Raw genomic sequence first — 26,329 nt, 5'->3', positions numbered from 1 at the left:
TGGGTGACACAAGGTTCCATTCAGTACAGTAAGCATGCGTTAGAGAAAATGCTGTTGTCAAAACTGTTGTTTTCCTCCTTATAAAGCTCATACAAACCAATAAAGAGTGACCAGAAAGCATTTTGGAAAGGATAGGGGGCATGGATTCCACAGCTGGTCTGTGGAACAAGGCATAATTCCAAGTCAGGGATTCCATTGAATTAGGTAAAGTGTTTGAGGGCATAGGAAACCTAGGCTAGGACTCTGTTAACCAGATCAGGTAAATTACTTAAGGGAAACATGTACTTTGAGTTACTCTCCTTGAAGATGAGTAAGTGGCCTTCTCATCAATGTCCTTTAGTGTTTTTGACAGAGACAGTCCTGGGCTGGGTGGATCTTCACTCTGACCAGCACCATATAGCTCTGTGGTTCTCAACCTGGCTGCAAAGTAGAATTACCTGGAGCGCTTTAAATAATCCTGATGCCCAGTCCTATCTCCAGAGATTCTAATTTAACTTGTCAGGTGTAGCTTGAACATCTGGATTTTAAAAACACCCCCCCACCCCGACACACCCCATGCAATTCTAAGGTGTGGCCAGCCTGGCAAACCCCTGGCATATACTTAAGGTCTTCTAACAAACCTTCCTCTTAAAATCCACCATCCTACCATTTAGCTTTCTGGCGCCCAGTTTTTGTTTTGTCATCTTTCTCCCGGCCCTACACACACGCATACTCCACAGGATGGTGACTTTCTATCTGCAGTCACACTACAATAGTCCCTAAGTAGAATTCAAGAGGTGTCCTTGGTATATAAGGAGAGCCCTGGAGACGAAAGCGATTCTCATGCAAACATGGTAAAAACAATGTTCACTCCCTGCTGTGTTTCATGACCTGTTTTCTGGGGTGGTTTCCCACTTGCTGTTTTCGTATTACAAAGTTTCCTAGGAGAAAACACACCGTGGTTTTTATTCTCCCATCCTCTTGTTGGCATTTGACAGACCTCCTAGTTGAAGACACCACGTCCCTGGGTGCGCCCTATTTCTCAGCTCCGGGAGCAAACTCAAATTCCACCGCACATACAGCTCAGCTTTGCAGCACTCAAGTGCGCTTAATTTCCACTTAACCTAATTCAGATTCCCGGGGAGCAAAGCCTGCGCCACTTAACCATCCTCTTCTCTCTTCCGTTCCCCCGTTTTTTTGTTTACTTAAGAAAGCAGATATTTACATTTCCACATGGCGGCTCATTGCAGCCCCCCAACCCGACCCCCGCCCCACCAGCGTTCAGCGCCGGAGAGCTCCTCTCCTTGCCCAGGATCCCTCTTTCCTCTGCTTGGGTCCCCAGAGGCCAGTGACGATGGAGCCCCCGCCCTTACCCGGCCCAGCACCTCGTGTGAGCAAAGCCCTTCTCCACCCATCTCTTTTGGAGATTCAGAGCCCTGGCCCCGCCCAAGGTGCTAATTTAACTCGAATTGCAGAACTACCGGGCGCTGCTCCTACTTCCAGCTCCTGGCTCGAGCCTGCTAGGTCTTAACCTCAGAGACCGCGGAGCCCCGACGCCGGATCCCCGTCCCCGCTCGCCATGAGTCCCGCGCGGCGGAGCGCCCCAATTGTGCTGCGCCTACTGGGCGGGCTGGCCCCGCCGCTGCTGCTGCTGCTCCTGCGTCCTCCGGCTGCGTCGGGTGAGTGGGGGTCGGGGACACCCCACCCCACCCCTCAGGCTAAACCTTTAGGCAGTGTGGGAGGGGCAGGGCTCGTCTCTACAACAACCGGAAAGTCGGCGGACCAGGGTCGCTGAGGAATGTCGGCATCCCTAATTGTTCCCGTAATCCTCTACCTTTAAGGATCAGCGCTCCTACTGGCACGATCCCTGGGGACGGGAAGAGGCTCTCCGCTGCTAGCTGGCAGTTAGGAAGGTTGCTGTGCTGGTCCCCAGCTGGCAGGGTTTTAGGAGTGAGGCGTGGAGGGTACAGGGAGCAAACACCCGGAAGCCAAAAGGTAGGGCTCGAATAGAGTGAATCCTCAGCATCTCCTTAAGGGTGGAAGACCAAATAGTTGACCACTCTCACCTCTCAACAGGGTCCAGTCGTGTACAGACGTGGCGCTACAAGTTTGCGCGTCATCTCCTCCAGGTGTAAAGTTCCAAGGGGGTGTCTGTCTTTATTGTGTGCCTAGCAACAGTATGTATGTGAAAGTCTAAAGCACTATATGTATTTTATATATGTACATATGTGTATATATATGTGTGTGTATATATATATACATATATATATATGTATATGTATATATTAGATAACGAAGGGCAGGAATTTATTTTCGACTGTTTTAGTTTTGAATTAATTGACAGACAGGAAGCCTAGCAAGTTCTCGGTATGTCAGCTGAGCATTGGATGGAAATGTTATGTGGGCATAGAAAGCCATTGCTGCTTCCCTTATTCGTCTTGGGAAAGGAATGCTGCAATGAATTGAAAAGTTGTATTTCCTTCAGTTCTGTTTTTTCCTCCCTAGGTGACTGCAGCCTTCCCCCAGATGTACCTAATGCCCAACCAGCTTTGGGAGCTCTTACAAGTTTTCCCAAACAAAGCACAGTAACGTACAAATGCAACGAAGGCTTTGTAAAAGTTCCTGGCAAGGCAGACTCAGTGGTCTGTCTGAATAATAAATGGTCAGAGGTTGCAGAATTTTGTAATCGTAAGTTTTTCATTTCATTTTAGAAAAGTTATGGGAATGGAATGTTTCTTAAGTTTAATTTTATCTGTGTTTGGAGTGACTGGTAATAGATAGTTTTCTAGCATTATTAATCGCCAGTGCCTGTTGACACTTCACAATCTAGCTAATTGATGGCATTGCTTTCTGCAATAGGTCCTGCCCTTTGTTAAACTTTTTTTTTTCCCCCTTAACACTGTAACTCTTGAACTGAGTAATAGCAAAAATAAACAATAGGTACTGTTTAGGGAGTAAAGTATATATAACTACATTTGGCAATTACCTTGAGACACATAACAGAGATCCTCTGTTTTCTTAAATTTCATTTTGTAAAGTAGGACTTACCCAATACAACTCTGTAGTGATATTTTTTAAAATTCTCAATTTTTATCTCAAAATCTATCATTTTAGGCATAGCCCTAGATTAGCTTTGACATATACAAGTAAAGATAAAGGTAAGACTTGATTCCTGCCTTTGAACAACTTGGAGCAATGGGAGCTACAGTAAAGATAGAAACTGCCACAAGTATTTTTTGAAATCAGGTGTGAGATCAGCTTTAACTTTTTATCTACCCATGATACAAGGCAGGAGGTTGAAGTACGTAAGTCTTTGCACATGTATCATGTTTTAGAGTTTATAACTCTTCTGCATATAGTACTGCATCTAATCCTTCCGACAACTCCCTGAGGTTTGTTAGGGACTTATCCACATTTTACAGTTGAGAAAGCAGCCCCCAGTTAAACAGCTTCCTTGAGATCAGGAGCTCCCTTATGCAGGAGAGCCAGGGTGGAAACTTGAGTCTTTTGACTATAAATCCAGTGCCCCTTCCACTATACCGTGCCACTATAAATTCACATTTGCCTGGATGTTTACAGTTTGTAAATACTTTTAGGTCCACCATTGGCTCATCTGATCCTTGTCCGCATAGGTTGTTCTGAGGATTAAATGAGTTTATATGTGTAAAACATTTAGAAGCACTCAATAAATATTAGCTATTATTGTTAACTATTATCGTTGTCCAGGACACTAGCCCAGGGATCTGGAAATACCAGTTCTCATCTACCCCTGTGCTACATGGGGCAGGGTAAGGGAACTGGCATTAATTGAGTCAGTTCCAGAACTATGCCAGGCAACTTAAATGAATTATATTTTCTAAATTGTGGGCATAGTGACTTCTATGTACCAAATCTACTTCACAGGCCTCTAGTAACTAGGAAATGAAAATTTATATGTGAATATGCCATAGTGACATTAATATAAATACCAAATATGTACAAAGAAGTATAGAAAAAGGAGTGATATAGGACCAGATAATTAAACATAGGTTATAAAATAAAGTGATATTAATTTTTCTGTTGTTGCTTTTGTTAATACTTTTAGGTAGCTGTGATGTTCCAACCAGGCTACTTTTTGCATCTCTCAAAAAGTCTTATACCAAACAGAATTATTTCCCAGAAGGTTCCACTGTAGAATATGATTGCCGTTTGGGCTACATAAGGGACCATTCTCTCTCAGGAAAACTAACTTGCCTTCAGAATTTTACGTGGTCCAAACCTGATGAATTTTGTAAAAGTGAGTATAATTTTTAAAGAGTATTCTTAATCATATGGTGTTTGGGGAAAATAGCGTCTCTTCCTTCACTCATAGTGGAAGTCTATGTGTACATGTTATTATTTAGAATGATTCTTAAATGAACCATTGGAACCATTTTATTTTAAATTAGGGAAACTAAATTCCTGTGAACTAGAAATATTACTTTACTCACTGATTTCTCATTTAATTAGTTTAAGGTTACCTAAAATCAAATAGTGTATAGTCTAAATACGTTGCTTTCTTGAAACTGATAAAATGAAGGTACGATTTAAATAGTCTAAGGATAAGTAATATCAATGGTTTGGATGATGAATTTGCATAGATGTGCCTGATAATTTAATTAAAAAAATCAATTTGTATTCTCTTCTAGAAAAATCATGTGCTAACCCTAGAGAAATAAAAAATGGTTACGTCAGTATAACACATGACCTATTATTTGGATCGCCCATCCATTTTTCATGTAATACAGGGTAAGTTTGGGTATATGAAACACTATATTTAACAAATGGAAAAACAAATTAGGATTTAAGATGGAAGCTTTTAGATTTGTAGCCAGTGTTTACAAGCTAGTAGCAATAAAACCACCGCTCTGTTCAAAGATCCTTTATCATGAACTCATCACAGTTAAATTTAGTAAAATGGGGCAAGAAAGGAAGATTTCTTATAATACCACCAAAATTCTCTCAATGGTTAGATTTCAGTACATATGTGATTCATTATAAAATTTTAAGTGTGATATGTATAGGAAAATACTTGTGATAAGTTGATGATCCTTGGAGAAATTAAATCCTTTCAGTGTTAAATATGAAATCATTCTTTACCTAAATAATGAATTTACATTTGTTTTTTCTATATGCGAACAATCTGTTATAAAATATCATGGGTTAAAAACAATTATTCCTAGTGTGAAAATATCATTCTGACCTAAGATCTTTTATAAGTTCTCTATGCAGGGAAAAGGAACTTACTCACTGAGTATTGTCAGTGTCTCAGGTGCTGCTAAAACCTTTATACTCGTTCTCTCAGTTAATATCTGCAAATTGAATTATGATATTTTATTCTGTGTGTGTATCCCTGTTCTTTATAAAACTATCATTATCACTTGTCTCCTGTACTAAACATAGATGTTTGGATCACTAATATCATTAATATTAAATCTGGGGGTACTTTGAACCCTTTAAATAGAAGTACATTGTATTATTCTATGGTGTCTGTAGTGATCTTTTAGAACTCAGAAATATAAAATATTTAAGCATCTGTATCTTTTAAAAATGTTTTAAAACACTTTACTATTTTCTAACATGTGCCCTACCCAAATCAAAAATATTTTGCCTGTCTTATACTTTTTTTTCTTTTTTTCTTTTTAGTCGGTGAATATTTTTATTAAACTCTACTATGTAAGAGAAGCCTGGGGAGAGCTGCTGGGAGGCAGGCCTGGCAGCTGAGGCTTCTAGAGCAGAGACTCCTGGAAGCACATGGGTTTTCAGTTTCCTTCTGCTTGAGACGCTGCCTGGCAGCCCCAGGTTCCCAGGTTTTGTCCAGAATGAATTTGTTCCTGCCACCTCCTCAGACAGAAATCTGGGTCTCTGGACCAGTCCTGAAATGAGGCCCCTGAGTGGCTTTGGAACAGGTCCTCAACCTCCACTGAACTGATGGTCCATTTGCTTTGAAGTCACAGCTGGGTCTTTTCCTGCCACATTTTATTAGGAAGATAAAACTATGTACAGGACACATCGGTGTCGGGGTTGAGGGGCTCCCTGGAATTTCTACAAGGAGGCCCACGGCTGGAAGAAGTTCTCTTGTCCACCTGGTGCCTGGAAAAGGGCCGGGTGCGGCCCAGTACTCAATTCCTTCTTGCTTGTCTTTGATGGCCACCCAGAATCGCTCTTCCAGCAGGGAGAGCTCACTAATGAGGTCTGTGATGGCATTGGTGAAGGCCTCCTGGGGGCTGTACTCCCTCTGCATGCGGATGATGGATCTTGTGTTCCAAGGTGGGGGGAGGGGTGTGCTTTGTAGCCAGCAAAGAGCCCTGTGGGGTCCATCAGCAGCTGCGATTTAATGATGTTTCCTAGAGTAGTCTTCCTTGTTGATGGTGAACAAACAGGCAGTGGGTACCTTGGTGTCCTTGTTAATGGTGATCTTCTTTTTGCCCTCAAAGAGCGAGAAGGACTCGAAGGTGGGAGGGGCGTTCATCCTAGCATCGCAGCCGCCTCCAAAGCCACCCTTTTTTATTCTTTAATATCACCCTTTTAGATATAATTTTTTGTTTTCCTTTAAACTGCCATATGGACTTTTATCAACTATTGTTTTGTCTCTATCTACTGGTGTCATAAATATTTTAAGATGATATTCTGGAGAATTTAAGGGAAGTCACATATGTATGAATGGAACTTAAATTTTTTTCTTCCCTCATTGTTTTAGGTACAAATTAGTTGGTCCAACTTCTAGTTACTGTTCTCTTGCGGGAAATACTGTTGAGTGGAGTGATCCATTTCCAGAATGCCAAGGTAAGACTGAAAAATTCTAAGCACTCAGGTGTGGGACTGAATAATTAATAATAAATTGCTTTCTGCTCTTTAAGAATAACCCACAGTATGTATCTGTAGTACCCTCACCTTCCAATGTGTGTGTGTTTTATGTAATTTAAAGATCTCTATTAGTAATGCTTCTTAATTTATTAACTGATTAAAAACAAACTAAGGTTTGTATTGTGCTTGGTCACCTTACCATTCCTTCTAAGAGTCAAGTAAAATAGATATGGGTTTTTTCCCCCATAATTTTTAATTTTATGGATTAAAATGCTATTGATCAGAGGGTCTGTATGACTTGATCCTGTATGCCAAAATAAGTGGCAAAAGAAGGCATTTAACCCAGATCTCTTGATTTCAAACCCGTAAGTCTTCTAACGCCTAGTGTTACCTATGTGTTCCTTTAAGGATTATTAACTGAGGTAGTTATGTAGAAGTGTTTTAAAGTGTGGTATATTGTTTTATCATTAGAGAAATAACCTTATATAATAAAGAAGAAGTATGGTTTCTGCACTTGAAAATCTTATCTTCTCAAGGGGGGAATAGGACACAGAGATAATTTCCTAAATGGATATTTCAAGTTAAATGTATGTGTATTAGAGACATATATCTCCTGAAAATTGAGAGGAATAAATATATGTAATATTCTAAAAAGTAGGCTTTATTTCTCTCACTGTCATTAAAATTATTGCTAAGTGCAAGTTTTGGAGGTTATTAGGAGCAGGAAACTAGAGTAGATGCAGTGTAATTTATCAAGCATTTATTGACTGACACTCTATGGTAGGGAATGTGTGGGGTCAACTGATATGAAGACAAATAAAATGAAGCCTTGCCAACAAGGAGTTTACTCCAGCCACACCCATCTGGCGCCCCGCCCTCCCATAGCTACTATTTCTCCCTTTTTCTCATTATTATTTTCAAATATCCATCATTACTACCCACCATCACCTTTCCTATTTCCACCATCCAGTAAGGGATGCTATAAATGATACTGAACCAAATATGGAAAGCAAGCAGGGGCTGGACCATATCTTTTTCTAACACAGGCAACAATTTGTCACAAAGCCTGAACAAGTGGTTTCCCAGTTGAGGCCAATATCTTTACCAGCAATTGCTGTCGTGAGTGTCAGAAATGTGGACACCAAGCACGTATTCCAGCATAGAAGAGCTTTGGTACTGCAAACCCACTCTCTTTTCATGCTTGCCCACAGCTAGGCCAGGTCCTACTCTCTGTCTGGTATTTTCAACTCTGTGGTGAACATCTGATGTTCATATTTTCCTCTTTGATTCTTTTATCTGTCTCTGCAACTTAGCAAGCACTGACATCTGAACCCTGCAGGAAAGAGCCCTTTTTCCTCAGCAACCCCAGTGTCTTCAATTATCCCTATTAAAGCCCTGCTTCTCCTAAGCTTGATTTTCCACATAACTTTTCTGTTTTGACAGTGCCAAAAACATCAAGTGGAAAGTATAAATTCGTAAGCAATGAGCTGTTTTACCTCAAGTATGCAGCCCTGGCCTCTATCAACACATGAGACAACATTGATGTCCATGTGTGGATGTGGATATGGAGGTGTGGATATACAGAACGAATGAACAATGGACATATTCAAAAATTATCCTTGGTTATACATCAATCAAGAGTGATAGTTGTTCACCTCTGAACAAAGCCTCAGTATCAGAAAGATCTGTTTTCCTCTCTCTGCCAATATTTTCTTTTTCAAAAATAATTTTAGTGGACTGCTAGTACATGCTAGCCTGGAATCAATCCCTGCTATATAATATCTGTCATCCCGGGCCCCTCTCTTTATCTTCTCACTTCTAATCACTAAATCATTTTCCTTTACTCCTTAATCTATTTCTCAAACCTGTCTTTTTTTTTTTTTTTTTGCGGTACGCGGGCCTCTCACTGTTGTGGCCTCTCCCGTTGCGGAGCATAGGCCTCCGGACGCGCAGGCTCAGCGGCCATGGCTCACGGGCCCAGCCGCTCCGCGGCACATAGAATCTCCCCGGACAGGGGCACAAACCTGTGTCCCCTGCATCGGCAGGTGGACTCTCAACCACTACGCCACCAGGGAAGCCCTCAAACCTGTCTTTTATCTTCCACCTATAACACTTTTAATATAGTTTATTATCCCTTGTCTGGACTATTGCGATAAGGGCTACCCCTAACATTTTCAGGGTCCAGGACAAGGGTATAAATGGAAGTCACTGGCCTAAGACACAGCCTTTCTCAAGTCAGTGCCCCCTTCTTGCACTGTGAGGGGTCTCTGATGCGTGTAAATGGATAGCTCGGCCTACACACCAAAGTCACGTCCCCTGTAACTCTTATCCCCACTCCATTGAACTTTGGCCTAAAGGTGAACACATCCACAGTATAGACCATCCTCAAGAATATGGACCAGGCGAAGACTTGAAAGGGGTGTTGGCACAGGGAGTTCTGGCTGCCAGTTCCTGGAGCATGATTTAGAATGGGGTGGGGGAGGAACTCTCATTGAACATACCCCCTCAGCCCTGCAGATTCCCCATCTAGTAGAGAGAGGCACAGCCAGAGGAGGGCCAGAGCATGGCCTTGTATGCTGTGAGAGCTAAGGCAGGAGTCCCATTTGCTCGAGTTCAAAACTGATACTGATTGCAGTGGCCTCCAGCCTCCATTCTTACACTCCATTAATGTTTCATCTATACTCTACCTAGTGATCCATCTAAAACACGAATGTGACTTGTCTCTTTCCTTGTTAAAGCTTATTAGTGTCTCCTCATCGTGTACAAAGTCTAAACTCCTCCATATAGTGTTCAAGGCTAGACATGGTCTACCTGCTTCTCCATGCTTATGTCTTGCCCTCATCCTTTGCAAACTTCTGTAGTTGTCCAGATACCTCAGTCTTCTTCATGGCCTCCCATCATTCCTTGTGACACTGCCTCTGCCTGGAATGTCCTTCAGCCCCTTTTATGCTTAGTTTTTTTTTTTGTTTTTTTCTTAAGGGTCTGCTCTTGTAGTTCTCCTAGAAGCTTTCCCTGACCCCCCCCAGGCTGGTTAACTGTCCCTCTCTCTCTTTCCACACCACTGTGCATGCTTTTGTGATAATCCTCACCATTTTGTATTGAAATGATCTCTTTGTCTTTTTCCACTGTATTTTAAGACAGAGGAACTGTATCTTATTCGGTTTTGCACTTCTATTTATAGAACAATGCCCGGTATGTAGTAGGTGCTCAGAAAATGTTGGAACTGAACTGATGGTAATATGTGTTGTCATCGCCCACCCAGCCCAGTGTAAATCAGATTAACTTGTTCTTGTTCTTTGCTTTGATCAATGGCCTAAAAATAATTTGTAAATTGCTAGTATTCTCTGGGTACTTAAGAGTATTTGTGTGATATAATTTGATGTTCACATATGATCACATTGCTTTCCTGCTTTAAAAAAAAAAGAGAGAAAGAAAGAAAGAAAAACAACTTCCTGGCTCCAGAGAATGTGGAACCATTGAATTTTTTATTAGGGCAACTGTGAGGGAGAGGCTTCTTTTTATAATATAACAAGCAATACTCTGCTTGTATTTGCCTTACAAATTCAGCTGCTCAGAAAGATTTACTTTAAATAAAAGGCCAAGAGTTAACGCATGCTTAAAAAATTTTACCCTGAAAGTCAAAGTCTAATCTGACATTTAAAATCTTTTGCTCTATCCAAAATTCCTGTTTCCCAAGCTTGCCACTTAACATTCCCAACTCCTTTCATTTGGCATCTTTTCTCCTTGGAATGAAAAGCAGAGCCCTCTTCTCTGCTCTGCTCTACATCTTAGGTTTAAACTCAAGTCCATTTACTCCCTAAATGGAAATCTCTGCCCTGCTTTCATCTCACCTCTGAGATGAGATGCTTAATTTAGAAGAATAAGTTTTTTTCTGTAAATAAAATCTTTAACAAATTTTAGTCTTACTTGTTTATAAAAATACTTTGCCAGTTTAATTAATTTGAAATACGTTGGGATTTTTTTAAAGAAATTTTATGTCCAGAACCACCAGAAATTGACCATGGAATGATTGAAAAGAAACAAAACAGTTATGCATATAGACAATCTGTAACATATAAATGTATGAAAGGCTTCACCCTGCATGGAGAGAGCTCTATCAATTGTACTGTAAAAGATGACCAAGGAGAATGGAGTGGCCCCCCACCTGAATGCAAAGGTAATCAGTTTGCAGAGTTATATTTCTGATTTATTCTTGCCCTTAGGTCTATATATGGGCATCTGAGAATCTATGAACTCCCTGAGAAATGAATGTAAAATGTTGTGCATATGAGTATTCGCATTTTTCTGGGTGATACAGTTTTTCATCAGACTCTACAAGGGGTCTATGACTTCGAAAAAGGACGAACCACTGATGTGGAGAACATATGGTAACATATAAATAAATAAATACACACTTGACCTTTATGAATATATATATACACACACACATACACATACACATTATATGTCTCATGTTTTTAGTGAATTAGCTTAAATTTGCTGTTTCTTACCATGTTACTTTCAGTAAGTTAATATAGATATCTCTTTGTTTATACAAAGAGTATATAAAGTGGTTTATTTTATTTAATTGGGAGAGAATCTTAGATTGAACTAAGGGATCTAGATAATGATTATATATGTTGTGACAACGAAGAGAAACTCTTGCCTACCTGCTGACTTCATTGAATTATATTATATTTGTTTTCTGCCTCCAGAATTTCTCTCTTATTGAGAATGCTCTCTTCTTCATCTTTCTAGACCTCTTCTTCCCTCAGTGCTTTTTGATACTTAGGCTGTACTCTCAGAATCTTTAGAACTGCTTTTATTTTATTTTTTTTTTGCGGTATGCGGGCCTCTCACTGTTGTGGCCTCTCCCGTTGCGGAGCACAGGCTCCGGACGCGCAGGCTCAGCAGCCATGGCTCATGGGCCCAGCCACTCCGCGGCATGTTGGGTCTTCCCGGACCGGGACACGAACCCGTGTCCCCTGCATCGGTAGGCGGACTCTCAACCAATGCGCCACCAGGGAAGCCCTAGAACTGCTTTTTAAGTATATTTTTGAAGAGATATGTAGAAGATCAATGAAGCTGATTATAACACTGCACAGGACCAGGAAGTGGCATTTATTTAAGCAGTGTCATATTTGAATGCCAATATAATTCAAGCAAATACTACTTTTATAATTATACTTGAATTCTATTAGCATGAATTTTTAAATACTATTGCTTGTTAATCATAGTTTTTTCATATAAATGGTATACATAAATATAGTGAGGTAATATTAAAACCATGTCGATGATTGTATAAAATGAGAAGTAAAAGTCTACTCCAATCTTACTCTCAGAAGTAGCCACTGTTTACAAATTTTTGTGTTTTATTCTAGAAAATAAATATACATACACATATTTCTTTTTTTAAATCATATTCATTGTATGGATATATTATTTATTTAACCAGTCTCCTATTGAAGGGAATTTAGTTTTTGTTCTAGTTTTTTAAAAAATTATTTTACAAAAGGTGCTACAGTAAATGTTATTGTATATCTGTTCATTGTACATGTGTGCAAGTACATTTTTTACAATAAATTCCTTGCAGTGTAATTACTATATCAAAGGTATATGCATCTAAACTTTTGAAACATTAACAATATTGTTTCCAAAGAAACTGTACCAATTTACTGTCCCACCAATATTATATTTTTGTTCTCTGCACCATTAATGAAAATGGTTATTATGATATGAAGATGTGATAGTATAAGTGGTGAAAATTTCATTTAATTGTTGAATTCATTTAATTGTGAGTAAATTTTGATATTTTAAAATTTAGCCATTTGATCCACTTCATATTTACTTTCCCCTGTTTTATTAAATCATCAGTTATTTAGAGCTTACAACTCTATGGCAGTGCCCAAGGAAGTCATGGCAGGCCAGTGCTCCCATGACAGTGACTGCAAAACCTGGGTAGATTTATTTTTTTTTTAAATCATATTTTAAAGGCATAGGTTGTTCTCTCAGGGGAACAACTAGAGCTGAATGAACTAAAATTCCTGGGGGTAGGGAGTGAAGGCAAACCATTCTGAGGCCCATCTGGACTGAGGATCCATCTTGACACAGATAAAAGACCATTGCCAGGAAAGAGAGACTCTAGCAAAGCTTTCAATAGTTGTGGTGAGCTAGGATAATGCACTGGAAATTGGAAGTCCTTGAATGCTGACCCAGTTTTTCCCAAGAACCATTTGCTGATTTCTGGGAGTGCAGGTGAGACTGGAGAGCTAGACCCCAAGCTTCCAAAGTACAAAATGAGATCTCCCTGAACCTTATGGTATTTGGACAACAAACCCGTCACAGGAAGAGGCTTGTATCAAGCATACAGCCAGTGTCCTCCTTATGACATTTAAGCTCATTTTGAAGCTGTGTGAGGAAGGAGGCTACGTTGCTGGACTGGGACACTGCTGAAGGACAGACCTGGCTCTCCTGCAGTCTCTCAGGGCTGAGGAAACAAAGATCCACCAGGCTGTCAAATCAAAAACCCAGAAGGTCCACTTCTAAGGAGCAGAGACAAGAGCAGAAGTAGACTGAGTCTTACAGAATCAGTCCCTCATAGGCTGAGTCCCTCATAGGCTGAGGATGTAATCACTTCAAACCTATCTGCCTATCAGAAAAGGAGACCCTCCCTTTGGTGGATCATATCATCTGAATTGTATAGCATATAATAAAAAATTATTAGATATGGAAAGAAGCAAGAAATTATAACCAAATTAGGAGAAATGAAAATCAAATAAAAAAGATGTGGAGAATTGAGTCAGCAGACAAGGACTTTGAAATAAATGTTTAATATATTTAAGATACTAACAGAAAAGATAAATAGAGAACTTCAACAGAGAATTGGAATCTATAAAAATGGTGTGAAATAGACATTCTGCAATGGGAAAATATAATATCTAAAATTAAGAGCACAATAGATAGGTTTAACAGTGATTTGGATGTAGCAGGAGACAGTATTGGGAACTGGAAGAAAGGTTAATTAAAACTGAAGGACAAAGAGAAAAATGAATGTAAAATATAGATCAAATTTAAGAGACATTTGAGACATGTTAAACTCTTCTAACATATGATAAAAAAGAGAGGAGAGAGAGAGAGAGAGAGAGAGGGAAGCAGAAGGAATACTCTAAGAGATAATGACTGAGAATTTTCCCAAACTGATGAAATACATCAACCAACAGATTCCAAAAGCTCTCAGGACTCTAAGCAGAATAAAACCAAAACCACTTCCAGGCACCTCATAGCAAACTTTGGCAACTTAAAGCAATGATAAAAGCACTAAGAGACATTGTTTTCAATTCTCATTTTACAAATGAGAAAACAAGCTTAGAGAAGTTGACAACAGTCTCTAGTATGTGGTCAAACAGGCTTAGGCACTGCTCAGTACTGCCTTATGATGGAGACTGCGTAAGCAACCCAAAATCAAACAGGCACTGAAGGCCTAAAATTTTAATGTTAGATTTGTGACTCTCAGAATAGGATCTTCACAGAATTTGCACTTGAGATATTTATTGTCTCACCTAAAATCCAAAGAGGAACTAAACTAACCTATGTAAAGTTGGTAACCAACACAAGAGGAGAAAAAGGGAGTTATTTTATTCTAATTGAATTTATTGCTTTAAAAAAGAAGTGAAACAAAACAAGTTCCCAAGGTCACTAACATGTCCTGAAAGCTTTGGAAAAAGTAACTATGTTGTGATTATCTTTGTTGGTTCAAGGTTGCATCCTGCTGTTCTTTGGTCTTGGCATGAGGTAAAAAAGACAATTTATGAGAAAAACTATCTTTATTTGGGGTGTGTCACAGAATGAGATCACTGCCAACTCTGACTTTGGTTTCCTTTTTCACATAGAAAACAGTTTTAAGAACCTCAACACTACTTGGGTGTAAATTCACTTTAGTTGCCTAAGTATATAATTTATTTCAGAGCAAAGACAATATAGCATTTTAGTTCTTTGGGAAATACATGAGAATACTTGGTTTCCTAACTATCATATTTAGTTGTTTGTGAGGAAAGAGAAGAGTCATAGAGCAAACAATTGGTTCCTAAATTTTAACTTGGACAACATTATTTAGCTAATTTTTTAAATAACATTTTTCCTCCACAGAAACCTTTCAAATTTACAAAGTCACACCAGCAGTTCAGAAACCCACCAGAGTACATGTTCCAGCTACCAAAGCCCCATCATCTCAGAAATCCACCACAGTGAATGCTCCAGCTACAAAGGTCCCACCAACTCCTCAGAAATCCACCACTGTAAATGTTTCAGGTACAGAAGCCCCACCAACTCCTCAGAAACCCACCACTGTAAAAGTTTCAGCTACAGAAGCCCCACCAACTCCTCAGAAACTCATCAAAATAAATTCTTCAGCTACAAAGTCCCCACTAGTTTCTCAGAAACCCACCACTGTAAATGTTCCAGCTACAGAAGTCTCATCAGCTCCTCAGAAACCTTCCACAGCAAATGATTCAGCTACAACAGCCCAAAATTCCCCCATATCAAACACTGTCTCTACAGCAGCTCAGAATCCCATCATGGCAAATGCTTCTGCATCACAGGCCACACCAACAACCCAAAGATTCACCATGGCAAAATCTTCACTTACACAGAATCTTAGAGCAACACAAAAGTCCACTGCTGTACATACCCCAGTGATCAAGAGTCTCCATGCAACACAAAGATTGACCTCTGCTCATGTTACAGCAACAAGGAGTCCAGCTGTTTCCAGGGCAATCACACGTTTTCATGCAACAAGCACACCTAAAGGAGGAGGAAGCTCTCCTTCAGGTCAGTTGACTACTCTGTTCAGGTTTCCAAGTATGGATTTTATGTGCTATGGTGGAAATTTCAAATTGTTTGGGATTATAAAATTAAATAGTCTCTGGTTTATTGTAGGCAGAGTTTCTTCATACTGATGTTCTGACTTTCTTCAGAGGCAGACTTGGATTGTGCTAGGGCACACCTTTAAGAAAGAAACATTTTGCAGTAATATAGAAAAATGTTGTGGCTCCATAAAAGCAATGCTAAATGAAGGTCGGTGAAGAAATTCTGTTTTTGATGTTAGCTTTAGGGAGTCACTGAATTCCTCAAGTCCCTTCAAAGAACCAAATATGTATAATCCTTAAGGTTTATTTCTGGGTCTGATTCACTGACAGAGACCCATCCTTCAAGCATGCTAAAGGAACTCTCCAGATTCCCTAGAGTTGCTAATTTGGTAAAGCACCTTAATAGTATCTTCTAAGTAATTAAAAACAGAGTTCTTTGAAATAGTTCATATTAACTCTTTAAATGACAGTTTTCATGAAAGCAGAGTAAAATATGCTGTAGGTTTCAGAAAAACCTGTTGAGTGAATGAAACCCCTCTTACTAATTAATGCTGTTTCAGACCACCCGGATGTCTTCTTGTTTTACAACTTGCTTAATGTATAGCTATATTAATAGACATTCTTGTTCTCTAATAGAGATATGTGGTTTTTGTTTGTTTGTTTAGATTTTTGGAAAATCTCAATAGGACTGAGCCAAGAGATAATTTTTTAAATTATTTTCATTTTTCATTGATGTCAACACACAGAAAACTGTGTAAAATATACATATAAGGCTTAATAACTTTTCTAAAGCAAATATTGGTATAACCACCACATATTTCAAGAAATAGAGCATCAGCAACCCCTCACTTTCCAGATGCCCTGTTGATTCTGAACTCTATTCTCTGACTTCTCCAACCAGTGAGACTGTGGCTTTCTGCTCCCTGCACCAAGTGGCCTAGGGATTTCCCCCTGCAGCATCCATGCAAATCTCACTCCCTGCAGCTTAACCCCTGCCTGAGCTCTTCAGCTTTGATTAGTTTCTGAGTTTGTTTGCTCTTCCATGCCTTCAAATCATTGTTACTGTTGTTTTTTTAATATTTTGTCCAGATTTCATAATTGCCATGATCAAGTTCATTTGGCCATTACCCAGAATCTTTAAGAACTTAAAACATTACAGGTATTATTGTTGAAATTTCCTTTGTATGTTTCTTTATTCCTTTAGGTAAAAGGCCAAATACCCACAAATACACAAACTCTCACTCCATTTAGTTCCCCTCTTTAAAAGGGGAACTTCAATTCCTGACTTCTTAAAAAAATTTTTATTGAAGTATAGTTGATTTACAATGTTGTGTTAATTTCTTCTGTACAGCAAAGTGACTCAGTTTTTTATATATATATATATATATATATATAAATACATACATACATATGTATGTTTTCTCATATTCTTTTCCATTATGGTTTGTCACAGAATCTGCCTGCTTTTGATCACTCTTCAGTGGCATCAGATACTTGTGTTTTTTAGAATCGTGTTTTATACATTATGACCATACTTTCATAATGATTTCATACATTTAATAATGGTTATCTTGAGACCTATTTTGCCATTACCTGAATATTTTTAGGAACTTAAACATTACATATCTTACTGTTAAAGTTTCCTTGCACATTTCCCTGCTCCCATTTCTCTTGCTCTAAGGCAATCACTGCAAGCTTCCTCTCTGTTTTTATTCTTGTGCTACATGTATGTCACCATAAGTAGTATATATTATTGTTTTAAAAAAATTTTATTTTATATTGGAGTATAGTTGATTTACAGTGTTGTGTTAGTTTCAGGTGTACAGCAAAGTGATTCAGTTATATATATCTATTCTTTTTCAGATTCTTTTCCCATATAGGTTATTATAGAGTACTGAGTAGAGTTCACTGTGCTATACAGTAGGTCCTTGTTGATTATCTATTTTATATATAGTAGTGTGTATATGTTAATCCCAACTTCCTAATTTATCCCTCCCCCCAACCTTTCCCCTTCGGTCACCATAAATTTTATGTTCTAAGTCTGTGAGTTTGTTTCTGTTTTGTAAATAAGTTCATTTGTATCATTTTTTTAGATTCCACATACAAGTGATATCATGCAATAGTTCTCTTTCTCTGTCTGATTTACTTCACTCAGTATGACAATCTCTAGGTCCATCCATATTGCTGCAAATGGCATTATTTCATTCTTTTTTATGGCTGAGTAATATTCCACTATATATATATATGTACCACATCTTCTTTACCCATCCATCTTTTGATGGACATTTAGGTTGCTTGCATGTCTTGGCTGCAAATAGTGCTGCAGTGAACATTGGGGTGCATGTATCTTTTCGAATTAGAGTTTTCACCTTCTCTGGATCTATACCCAGGATTGCTGGATCATATGGTAACTCTGTTTTAGTTTTTTAAGGAACCTCCATACTGTTCTCCATAGTGGCTGTACCAATTTACATTCCCACCAACAGTGTAGAAGGGTTCCCTTTTCTCTACACCTGCTCCGGCATTTATCGTTTGTAGAATTTTTGATGATGGCCATTCTGACTGGTGTGAGGTAATACCTCATTGTGCAAGCTTCCTCTCTGCTTTTGTTCTTATGCTACATGTACGTCACCATAAGTAGTACATATTATTGTTTTGTATATTTTTAATAATTTAAACAGTATGTCATATATTTCATTACCTAACGACTTTTTGCACTCAACATTGCTTTTGTGGCTTATATTGATATATTTAGATTCAGTTCATTAATTTTGACACATATGTGGTTACTGAATTCTTAAAATTTTATGGCATCTCTGGGCCTAAAAGTTTTAGGTTGAATACATCCAACTTTTAATAGGGCAAGGCAAAGAGAAACAAGTTCCACCTTATATAAATTTGTTATAGAGCTAAATTTGTTGAAATATTTTTTTCTGCAAGAACACAAGATAATTTAACAAATTTAACCTAAACCTAAGTTAATTATTATGATAAAAATGCAAACAAATATTTGGGATCAAATTTCTCTCATATACAATTAATTTACCCTTTAAATATTATTTACTTTCTTTGCTCTTATTGAAAAAATGATAGCAGCTACTACTTACTGTGTTCCATAGTGTCATGTACCATGCACCTTCCATTTTTTAGTATTAATCCTTACAATAACCTTGACTTGCCATCAAGTCATACAACCAAATTTACATGGTGTTTGTTTCAGTATTCAATAACTCATTATCGTATTTTATGTTTATAGTGTTGACTCTGTTTAACAGAGATAGCACTGCTATATATGTTACTTGATTAAGTTAATAATGTATAATTGTTTTCATCAATTTATTTACAATTATTTCTTTTAGTTATGAAAATCTGAGTTACTTTTGAACTTTCAAGTACAGTTGTTGATAAATTTATATATTTGTTAAATTGCTAGCAAGTCAATGACTTTAAAATATTTTTATTTTTGTAATTCTTTCCTTTTTTTTTTTCTTTAGTTGCTAGCATCATTGCATCGGGTAAGTGTGGCTCTCTGGCAGTTAACAGAACTTGTCCTCGCTTTCGGATGTGTAATCTATGTTCCTGGAAAATTATATTGTCTTTTAAGTGTCTTAGGAATACTATTAAAATACAGTGTTTATGGATGCCAAAGAGAAAACAGGTAAATGCATTTTATCGATGTGTTTTGTACTACCATCAGGTGCTTGGTACGTTCCTAAGTATTCCCCACCATGTTCTTGTTCCAAGGTAATTTTAGGACAACTTCAAATCATTTGGCCAATTGATCAAGTATTATTGTGTGCCTGTTGTCTCAATACATCTCATTCTAGTGGCTAAAGAACCACAAGAGGAGAGAGTTATCAATACAGTTTCTATCCTCAAGTATTTTATAATTAATCATAAACTACTCCTTGACCATTTCTGGATGTCTGTCTTATCCCAAGTAAAACAAAGAGTCTTACCTTTGGTTATATCCTCTTCATTTTCCCTTCCCTGTCAATGGTTTAAAGTTATCTTTAAAAAGTATTCTGTTGCTATAGGCATGAGGCCAAAAACATACCTGTGTTACAGTTTCTTCTAGCATTTGGTCTAGTCCTTTTCTTGTTCATAAATAAATTATTTGATGTTATACATTAACAAGATTAATAAACTCCTAAAGCAGATGGTAAAAGAAATGTTTGTTAAGAAGCAATACAGCTAAATAGGCATATATTGATAAGTAATGTCTAATGGAAAATATTAAAAAATGAATTTTTGATTTATGTGTTAATAAGCTGAAGTCTCCTATCTTATGCATGCATAAATTAGCCAAGGGACTATAAAACTGAAAGCAGGTACTTGTTTTATTATTTTCATTGTTATTTATTATAGTTTTTATATTTTAAATGAACCTCTTTTAAGCTAAAAGATTTATGTTGAAAGATTCCAACAGTTAGAATTCACTTTGTTCATTCTATACTTTAAATAAAAATAAATGTATTCTAAATAAAAAATCTCATGATTTAATGATTTGATGACATTTTTAATAGATGAGCTTAAAAATTTAATAGGTGAGCTTTTTCTTACAAGCTCAGTGGCATTCAATGAAGGTTTGAGGTGCTTATTATTTTCTCTGAAATTCTTTAAGTGTATACTGTGTGTTTTCCCAGAAACCTACCCTTGGGGTTAGTTTTAATTCCAACATGTGCTCAAAAATAAAGAGGAACTCCTTCCCTCTTCTATCAGACATATGACAATATTTTTCTTTAGGATACTATACTTGTAAAATATAAACCTGAAAATTATTGATATTTTTACTTCTTAAATGTATTCTGTGAATGAGGTCACTTTTCTCATTTTAAAGACAAACTCTATAGCAAGGAAATTGCTTTTATTGATTACACTGCAGTGCACATGAATGATACAAATGATATTAGAACTTTGCAAGTATTTAATATTTTTCCTATTTAATTCTGCTAAGAAGTAGAGACTGACGACTCTTCCCAGAACTTTGTAATCTGCTATGTAAGTGAAGCCTGCATTTTGATTTTTAAAGCTATTCTCTGCTGGCTCTGTATCAGTGTTTTACAAAAAAGTTTTTTTTCATTATTACCCTCTCCCCCTCAAGGAGCTTTTAAGGCATTTTTTCTTAATCATCCCTATGAAATAGTAATACTACAGATGTAATATAAATCTATTTATGTACTGTATGCACATTTGTACTTTATACATAAAAAAGTGAGATTATTTTTTCCCCTCTAGGGATGATAACAACCCCATTGAGAATACATGCTCTATATATTTGTGGGGTTTTTGTTTTTGTTTTTGTCAACAGCGTCATATAGAAGGAAGACTTGTGCTTTGGAGTCAGTCAGACCTTGGTTTCAATCCTCTTTTGGATTTTTTTTTTCCATTTAGTAATAATTCAACCCAAGTGATTTACTTAATCTATCTGACTCCCAATTTTCTCATTTATGAGATGGTGATAATGATTCCTATTTAAAGTCTTGGAAGCTTAATGAGATAACGGATGTGAAAACTACTAGCATAGTGCTAAAAATTGAATAAATCCTAGCTTTAAGAATTCATTTTTATTTTATCACTATTTTCCTAAGATGGATTTCTGATAATTTTATCATTCTCTCTGGCCACACCAAAGAATAAGAACAGTCCTTTATTAGAGCAATATTTGTGTGTTTGGTGTGTGATGAGGACTGTACCGAACTATGCCTACATATTATTTCATTTACTTCTCACAACAATCCTATAATGTAGCTATGTCCCACTTTTTAGCCGAGAGAACTGTGACTTTGCAAGATTCTTAACTTGCTCAAGGTAACACAGCTATTAGGCTCTTAAATAGACGCAGATGACTAGCTTCTTCAGCACTATTACTTGAAAGGATAGAAAAATTCTTCTCCTAGAGCTACACAACTCAAATTTGACAATTAAGATAGTCCTGATTCTTTACAAGTATTGCTTTTTTCCCCTTTATTGCTGAAATCCTATAATGTGACATTCATAAATCCCTTGTGGGAATTAATAGTTCAATTGGAAAAATATTAAAGAAAAAATTAGAGAATGCTCAATGAAATATCTAAAATACTTTTTCTTTTAAATATCACATGCTTATTGACTTATATCTTTATGTTAATAGGATTATAAGGAAGAACAAAACCTATTCATAGCTTTCTTAGTTTTTCATAGTATATAGACTGCATTTCCACTTTATGAGATGTATAAGTGAGACCTTTCAAAATGACTGGATGAATCCACATTTCTTCAGGAAGGGAGACAAGCCTCCTTTGATAATACCAGATCTTGTAGTTAGGTTCTGACTTGGGGTGTTCGGGAATGGAGATGATACTCTATATATTAATGTAATACCCATCTAATACAAATTTTGTTTGAGTAATCTCAGGCATTTTTATTGAGAATATTGTGAACAGTTAAAATCATGCCCTGAACCAGGGGTTAGAAATAGGTTTTCCCTGGTGATAAACTGTTTGTCTTATTCATTTTCAGTCTCAGTTTTCTCATCTGTGAAAAGAATATCATGCAATGCAATTTAATAAATATTTACTGAACACTCTTTACTATTTACAAGTACCATGCCAATTATTGGAGATAATGAGATAATAGGTGACAAATTGCCTTGCAGTGTTTTAAGTACCAGGTAAATATAATTCTACATAATGGGGAACATTACTAAACTACTCCTTTTACATTTTCTAAAATTATGTAGTTTTCCTACCTATGATCTCTTCAATGAATAATTAAGAACATTGGAATTGTAATCATAGTTTCATTTATAATCTTATAGCTTCATGTAGCTCAAGTTGTGTCAATCTTAAATTAACACTGATTCACTTTTGGGTGAATGTTAAGATCATTGCCTTTATACTTTAAAGTTTCCTTTGTTTCTAATTTGCAAAATAATACTCTCATTAATTATTAATTATTGAGGAATCATTTATTTAGAATTATATTTCTCGATTTCTGTATTTTGCACTGGTTTTCTGTTAAAACACCAACCTCCACACACTTTCTTCCTGAATCACTTATATGTGCTGATCAGTGTTCTAAGAATATTCCTAAGTTATGTCATCCAGACATTCTGGATCGCTTTAAAATTTTCTATTTTCATTTATCATTCAAACTGAAAATGGGATCTTTCTGCATCCTTTGAAAATGGTAGGATTAATGGGAAGTGGTGAAAGGAAAAGAAACCGCAAATTTTTGAGGAGCCATGATTTATTTTATGAGTACAGTCTTTTCAAACTAATGCTATGGTGCTAAGGGATCACTTAAAGAACTTGATTGGGTAAAATAGTATAAAACCTGTGATGGAAACAGCTATTTTTAAAATTATGTATTGACATGGCCGTTCAGTTGTGCGACATCTGTAGTATTTTGCTGATTTGGAACCAGATACACTTGTTAGTCATATTACCTTCAGTTGCTTTTCTAGTGTCATCTATAATTTTCTTTGTAGTACAGATCAGAAGAGTAGAGTTCAAGGATTTGGAGGGTGGAGTGGGGAGGTAAAGGGAGACCCAAGGTGGTGAGGGGAAAGGGCAATGGGTGGTTTTAAGAAGAAAGTTTATGTGTAAAAGTCAAGGTATAAAAATTTTTTGCTGTTATTCAACTTATTTAACCAATTATTTTCTGTTGCTCAACTCAAAATAGTGCATTGAATCTTGAAAGTAAATATTAGTTTTCCTAAAAGAAATTCTATCTGCAACAGACTAAACACTGAAAAGCATTTCTATAGGCAAAGTATGTTTTACTCTCGGTGCTCAGATGATGATACCTTTCCTATGATGGAAAAATACCTACATCTCTGTTACCTTTATGAACTAAGTAAATGGTCTTCCCATTAACCACATATGGACGCATCACCTTTCTGAGACTCAGTTTAATTATCTACAAAATGAGCGTGAACTCTAAGGTGCCTTCTAGGGCTGAAATTATATAATACAGTCATCATATTTAAATCAGTGATCAAATCATTTAAAATTAAGCGTGGTGGGGTTGAAACACTTTAGCATCCTCTCAAACCTGTCAAATTTTATTTGAGCATTGTGATAATTCATTCTAAATATTTCATCTTTACTTGAAAGGAAACAGGATAAATAACATGCAGTATTTACTGTCAGAGTTGTGACATAAGCAAGTAAGCAAAATATAATTCATGTCTCCTATTTTTTAACTTGCCTCATAATTAATATGTTTGTCACTGTGAACTACTGTATATATAATTGTTCGTGTTTCTATATTAACTGTCTTATCAAATTCTTTCCCCCTCAAGGATGTGTTGCTGGTACTCTAATAATTGGTACCATAATTCTAGTCAAAATTTTCTGGGGCAGTGGAAAATCAGGGTGAGCAGAAATTCTGATGATTTAAAAAAAATTATTCTTAGCTTCTTTCCAGTAAAACTTGACACTATGCCAGTAGATAACTTTCTTAGCTTAATTGCATTTTTTGACATGCTGTCTCTTTATTCCTTTTGTCTATGATTACTATGCTGGATGAACAGACTCTGTGTCTTAAAAAATTTTTAGATTTCTCAGTATATACGAGGACGTTAAGTGATTTGAAAGCCAAAGTCTCATTGCAATCTATTAATCAACTCACCATTTTCTCTACTCAGTACAATTTATGAGAGTATCTGTGTGTTGTACAGAAGCAAAAAAATTTAGAAAGAGAAACTCTAATGTATTGTTAAATTGCCTGTGACTAGGCCTATTAATAAATTGCATTTATTAACAGATGCCAGTCTAGCTAAAATCAGCCCAGTGGTTAAGAGGGCAGGCTCTGTAACCTGAGTGCTTGGTTCCAATTCCAGGTCTACTATTTAAATGCCATGTGGCTGTGAGCAGCTTAACCTCTCTATGCCTCAATTTTCTCGTTTGTAAAAATGGGGGAAATATAGTACCTACTTCATGGGAATGTAGTATCTATTTCATGGGATCAAATGAATTGCCATTTGTAAAGAGGTTTGAACCTTACTTGTCACGTGGTAAGCACTCGGGTGATAAAACAACAACACACAGGAAAAAAAATCAGTATTTGAAACATCTGATCTGCATTGAATTTACATGTGTTAAGTATAAAGTCATGGTTGGCTCTGATGTATCCTGTAGACAGAGTATTATTTCAATTGACCGTCTTCTGTTTTGTAGATTTTGTTGTTGAGAAAACTAATTGTGGAGTTCATATAAACTTGAATTCTTTCTGAAGCGCCCTAATACCTATGTTTTCATTACTTAATTAAGAACAACTATATTTTAATGCTGTTACTAAATTGCCTATTTCAATTCTTTGGATGATGTGAGGTATTAAGTTGGTACAGAAGTCTCAGCAAAACTACTCTGGAAAAAAGAATAAACCACCAATCTTCTCTACTTCCTTACATTTTGTCCAGTTCTCCTTTTGAATTGGAGCATTATTAATTTACTTCTAAAACCATTGCTCTGGGGCTTGGTAGGTGAGTGGGGTAGAATGTGATGAGTTGGCTCCCTCTTGGCTGTCTCTTGGCTATCATTACTTTTTTAGATACTTTGGTAAAATAATAGACCATCATATTTTTAATAGAATGAAAAGTGTTGAAATGTAGAAGGAAGGAATATTTGTTTTATATTTTATTGGGATTTTGCAGTAAACCTAATTCTTCTATTTCTGAATCAGAGGAAATTCATGCAAACCTCTAAGAAAGAATTTGCCTTTTTTAATGTGCACTTAAAAACACTCCACTTGCCTTATTTTGGAAGTATAAGATGTTGAGGATAAGAGCTAACTTTATACATTCCTGGTTATTCTCTCAATTTCATACTGATTTAATTAAAATTTGATCTTAATGAGACAGGAGAAAGAGTTAATGCATGTGAAGGTGTAATGTACCTTCACCTGGTGATCCTTTGTGTTTGCCTATCAAAGGATTTATTTACATCTTTTAGAAGTGTTGGATATATATGGTAAATTTTAGTTTATGAAAAGAATGTGATTGTAAGCAAATGCTGATACTGCTTTTTGAGTGAACTTAAACTTTTATAATTCAATCAGTATTTTCCTTCTCTACTATTCAGCTCTTACTACACACAAGAGAACAACAAAGCACTTAATGTTAAGTTTCATAATTTAACTGTGACTGGTGATGCTACGGAAGTAAGACCTTCTGTTAATTTACAACAGGTATATGGTTCAATAAAATCAATTTCTGTATCTTGGAAAATGTCCATTAACACAATTAGCTTGATATCTATCTGTGATTATTAAAGGGCAATAGAGGCTTAAACCTCTGTTATTGTCAGAATTGTTTTTCTTTGTTGAACGACTGACTAACACATTGAATCTTTCGTTAATATGACATGTCTTCAGTCTTCCACTCTTCAGCAGTACTCATTATCTCATCCTGTGCTTTATACTCAGTTTATTGAAATGATTAGATGCTCATAATGCTACAAGTAACTGGAAAAAACAAAAGGTTGATCCATTAGGACTTACAAATAGGAATGCCTTCATTGTGACTACTTGCATCATGAGATGATTGGCCCATATTGTATTTGCTCCTCTGTCTTGCTTGGTGACTTTTAAAGTTTCTAGTGTTTAAGAAATATTAAATCTATTTTAACGTGTCTTCTCTAAGTCAAGTTTACAGATCTTATTTGTTTTACATTGTT

At 36.8% G+C, this 26,329-nt stretch overlaps 1 protein-coding gene and 1 pseudogene across 1 annotated transcript; one reads left to right on the top strand and one right to left on the bottom strand.

Annotated features, from left to right (window-relative positions):
* Positions 1-1,558: 1,558 nt before the first annotated feature.
* On the top strand, positions 1,559-25,925 carry LOC103080113 (complement decay-accelerating factor). Its single transcript, XM_007471651.1, has 11 exons — positions 1,559-1,658; positions 2,485-2,667; positions 4,064-4,255; positions 4,647-4,746; positions 6,698-6,783; positions 10,793-10,988; positions 13,376-13,380; positions 15,061-15,630; positions 19,163-19,183; positions 23,956-24,028; positions 25,736-25,925. Exons 1-11 carry the CDS (start codon positions 1,559-1,561, stop codon positions 25,923-25,925), a joined length of 1,716 nt encoding a protein of 571 aa, XP_007471713.1.
* LOC103080669 (DNA-directed RNA polymerase II subunit RPB11-a pseudogene) lies at positions 5,843-6,469 on the bottom strand (annotated as a pseudogene).
* Positions 25,926-26,329: the final 404 nt, after the last annotated feature.

Source organism: Lipotes vexillifer, unplaced genomic scaffold (genome assembly GCF_000442215.2).
Source record: "Lipotes vexillifer unplaced genomic scaffold, Lipotes_vexillifer_v1.1 scaffold1979, whole genome shotgun sequence".
Taxonomy (NCBI): domain Eukaryota; kingdom Metazoa; phylum Chordata; class Mammalia; order Artiodactyla; family Lipotidae; genus Lipotes; species Lipotes vexillifer.
The sequence above is the reverse complement of the archived record's forward strand: the minus strand, read 5'-3'. Positions and strand labels throughout refer to the sequence as shown.

Excerpts from the sequence above, each read along its gene's own strand:
- LOC103080113 (XM_007471651.1), top strand. The coding sequence starts at position 1,559 with ATGAGTCCCGCGCGGCGGAGCGCCCCAATTGTGCTGCGCCTACTGGGC. Across the intron at positions 2,668-4,063 it reads GGTTGCAGAATTTTGTAATC|GTAGCTGTGATGTTCCAACC; the intron begins GTAAGTTTTTCA and ends TAATACTTTTAG. Across the intron at positions 24,029-25,735 it reads TGGGGCAGTGGAAAATCAGG|CTCTTACTACACACAAGAGA; the intron begins GTGAGCAGAAAT and ends TCTACTATTCAG.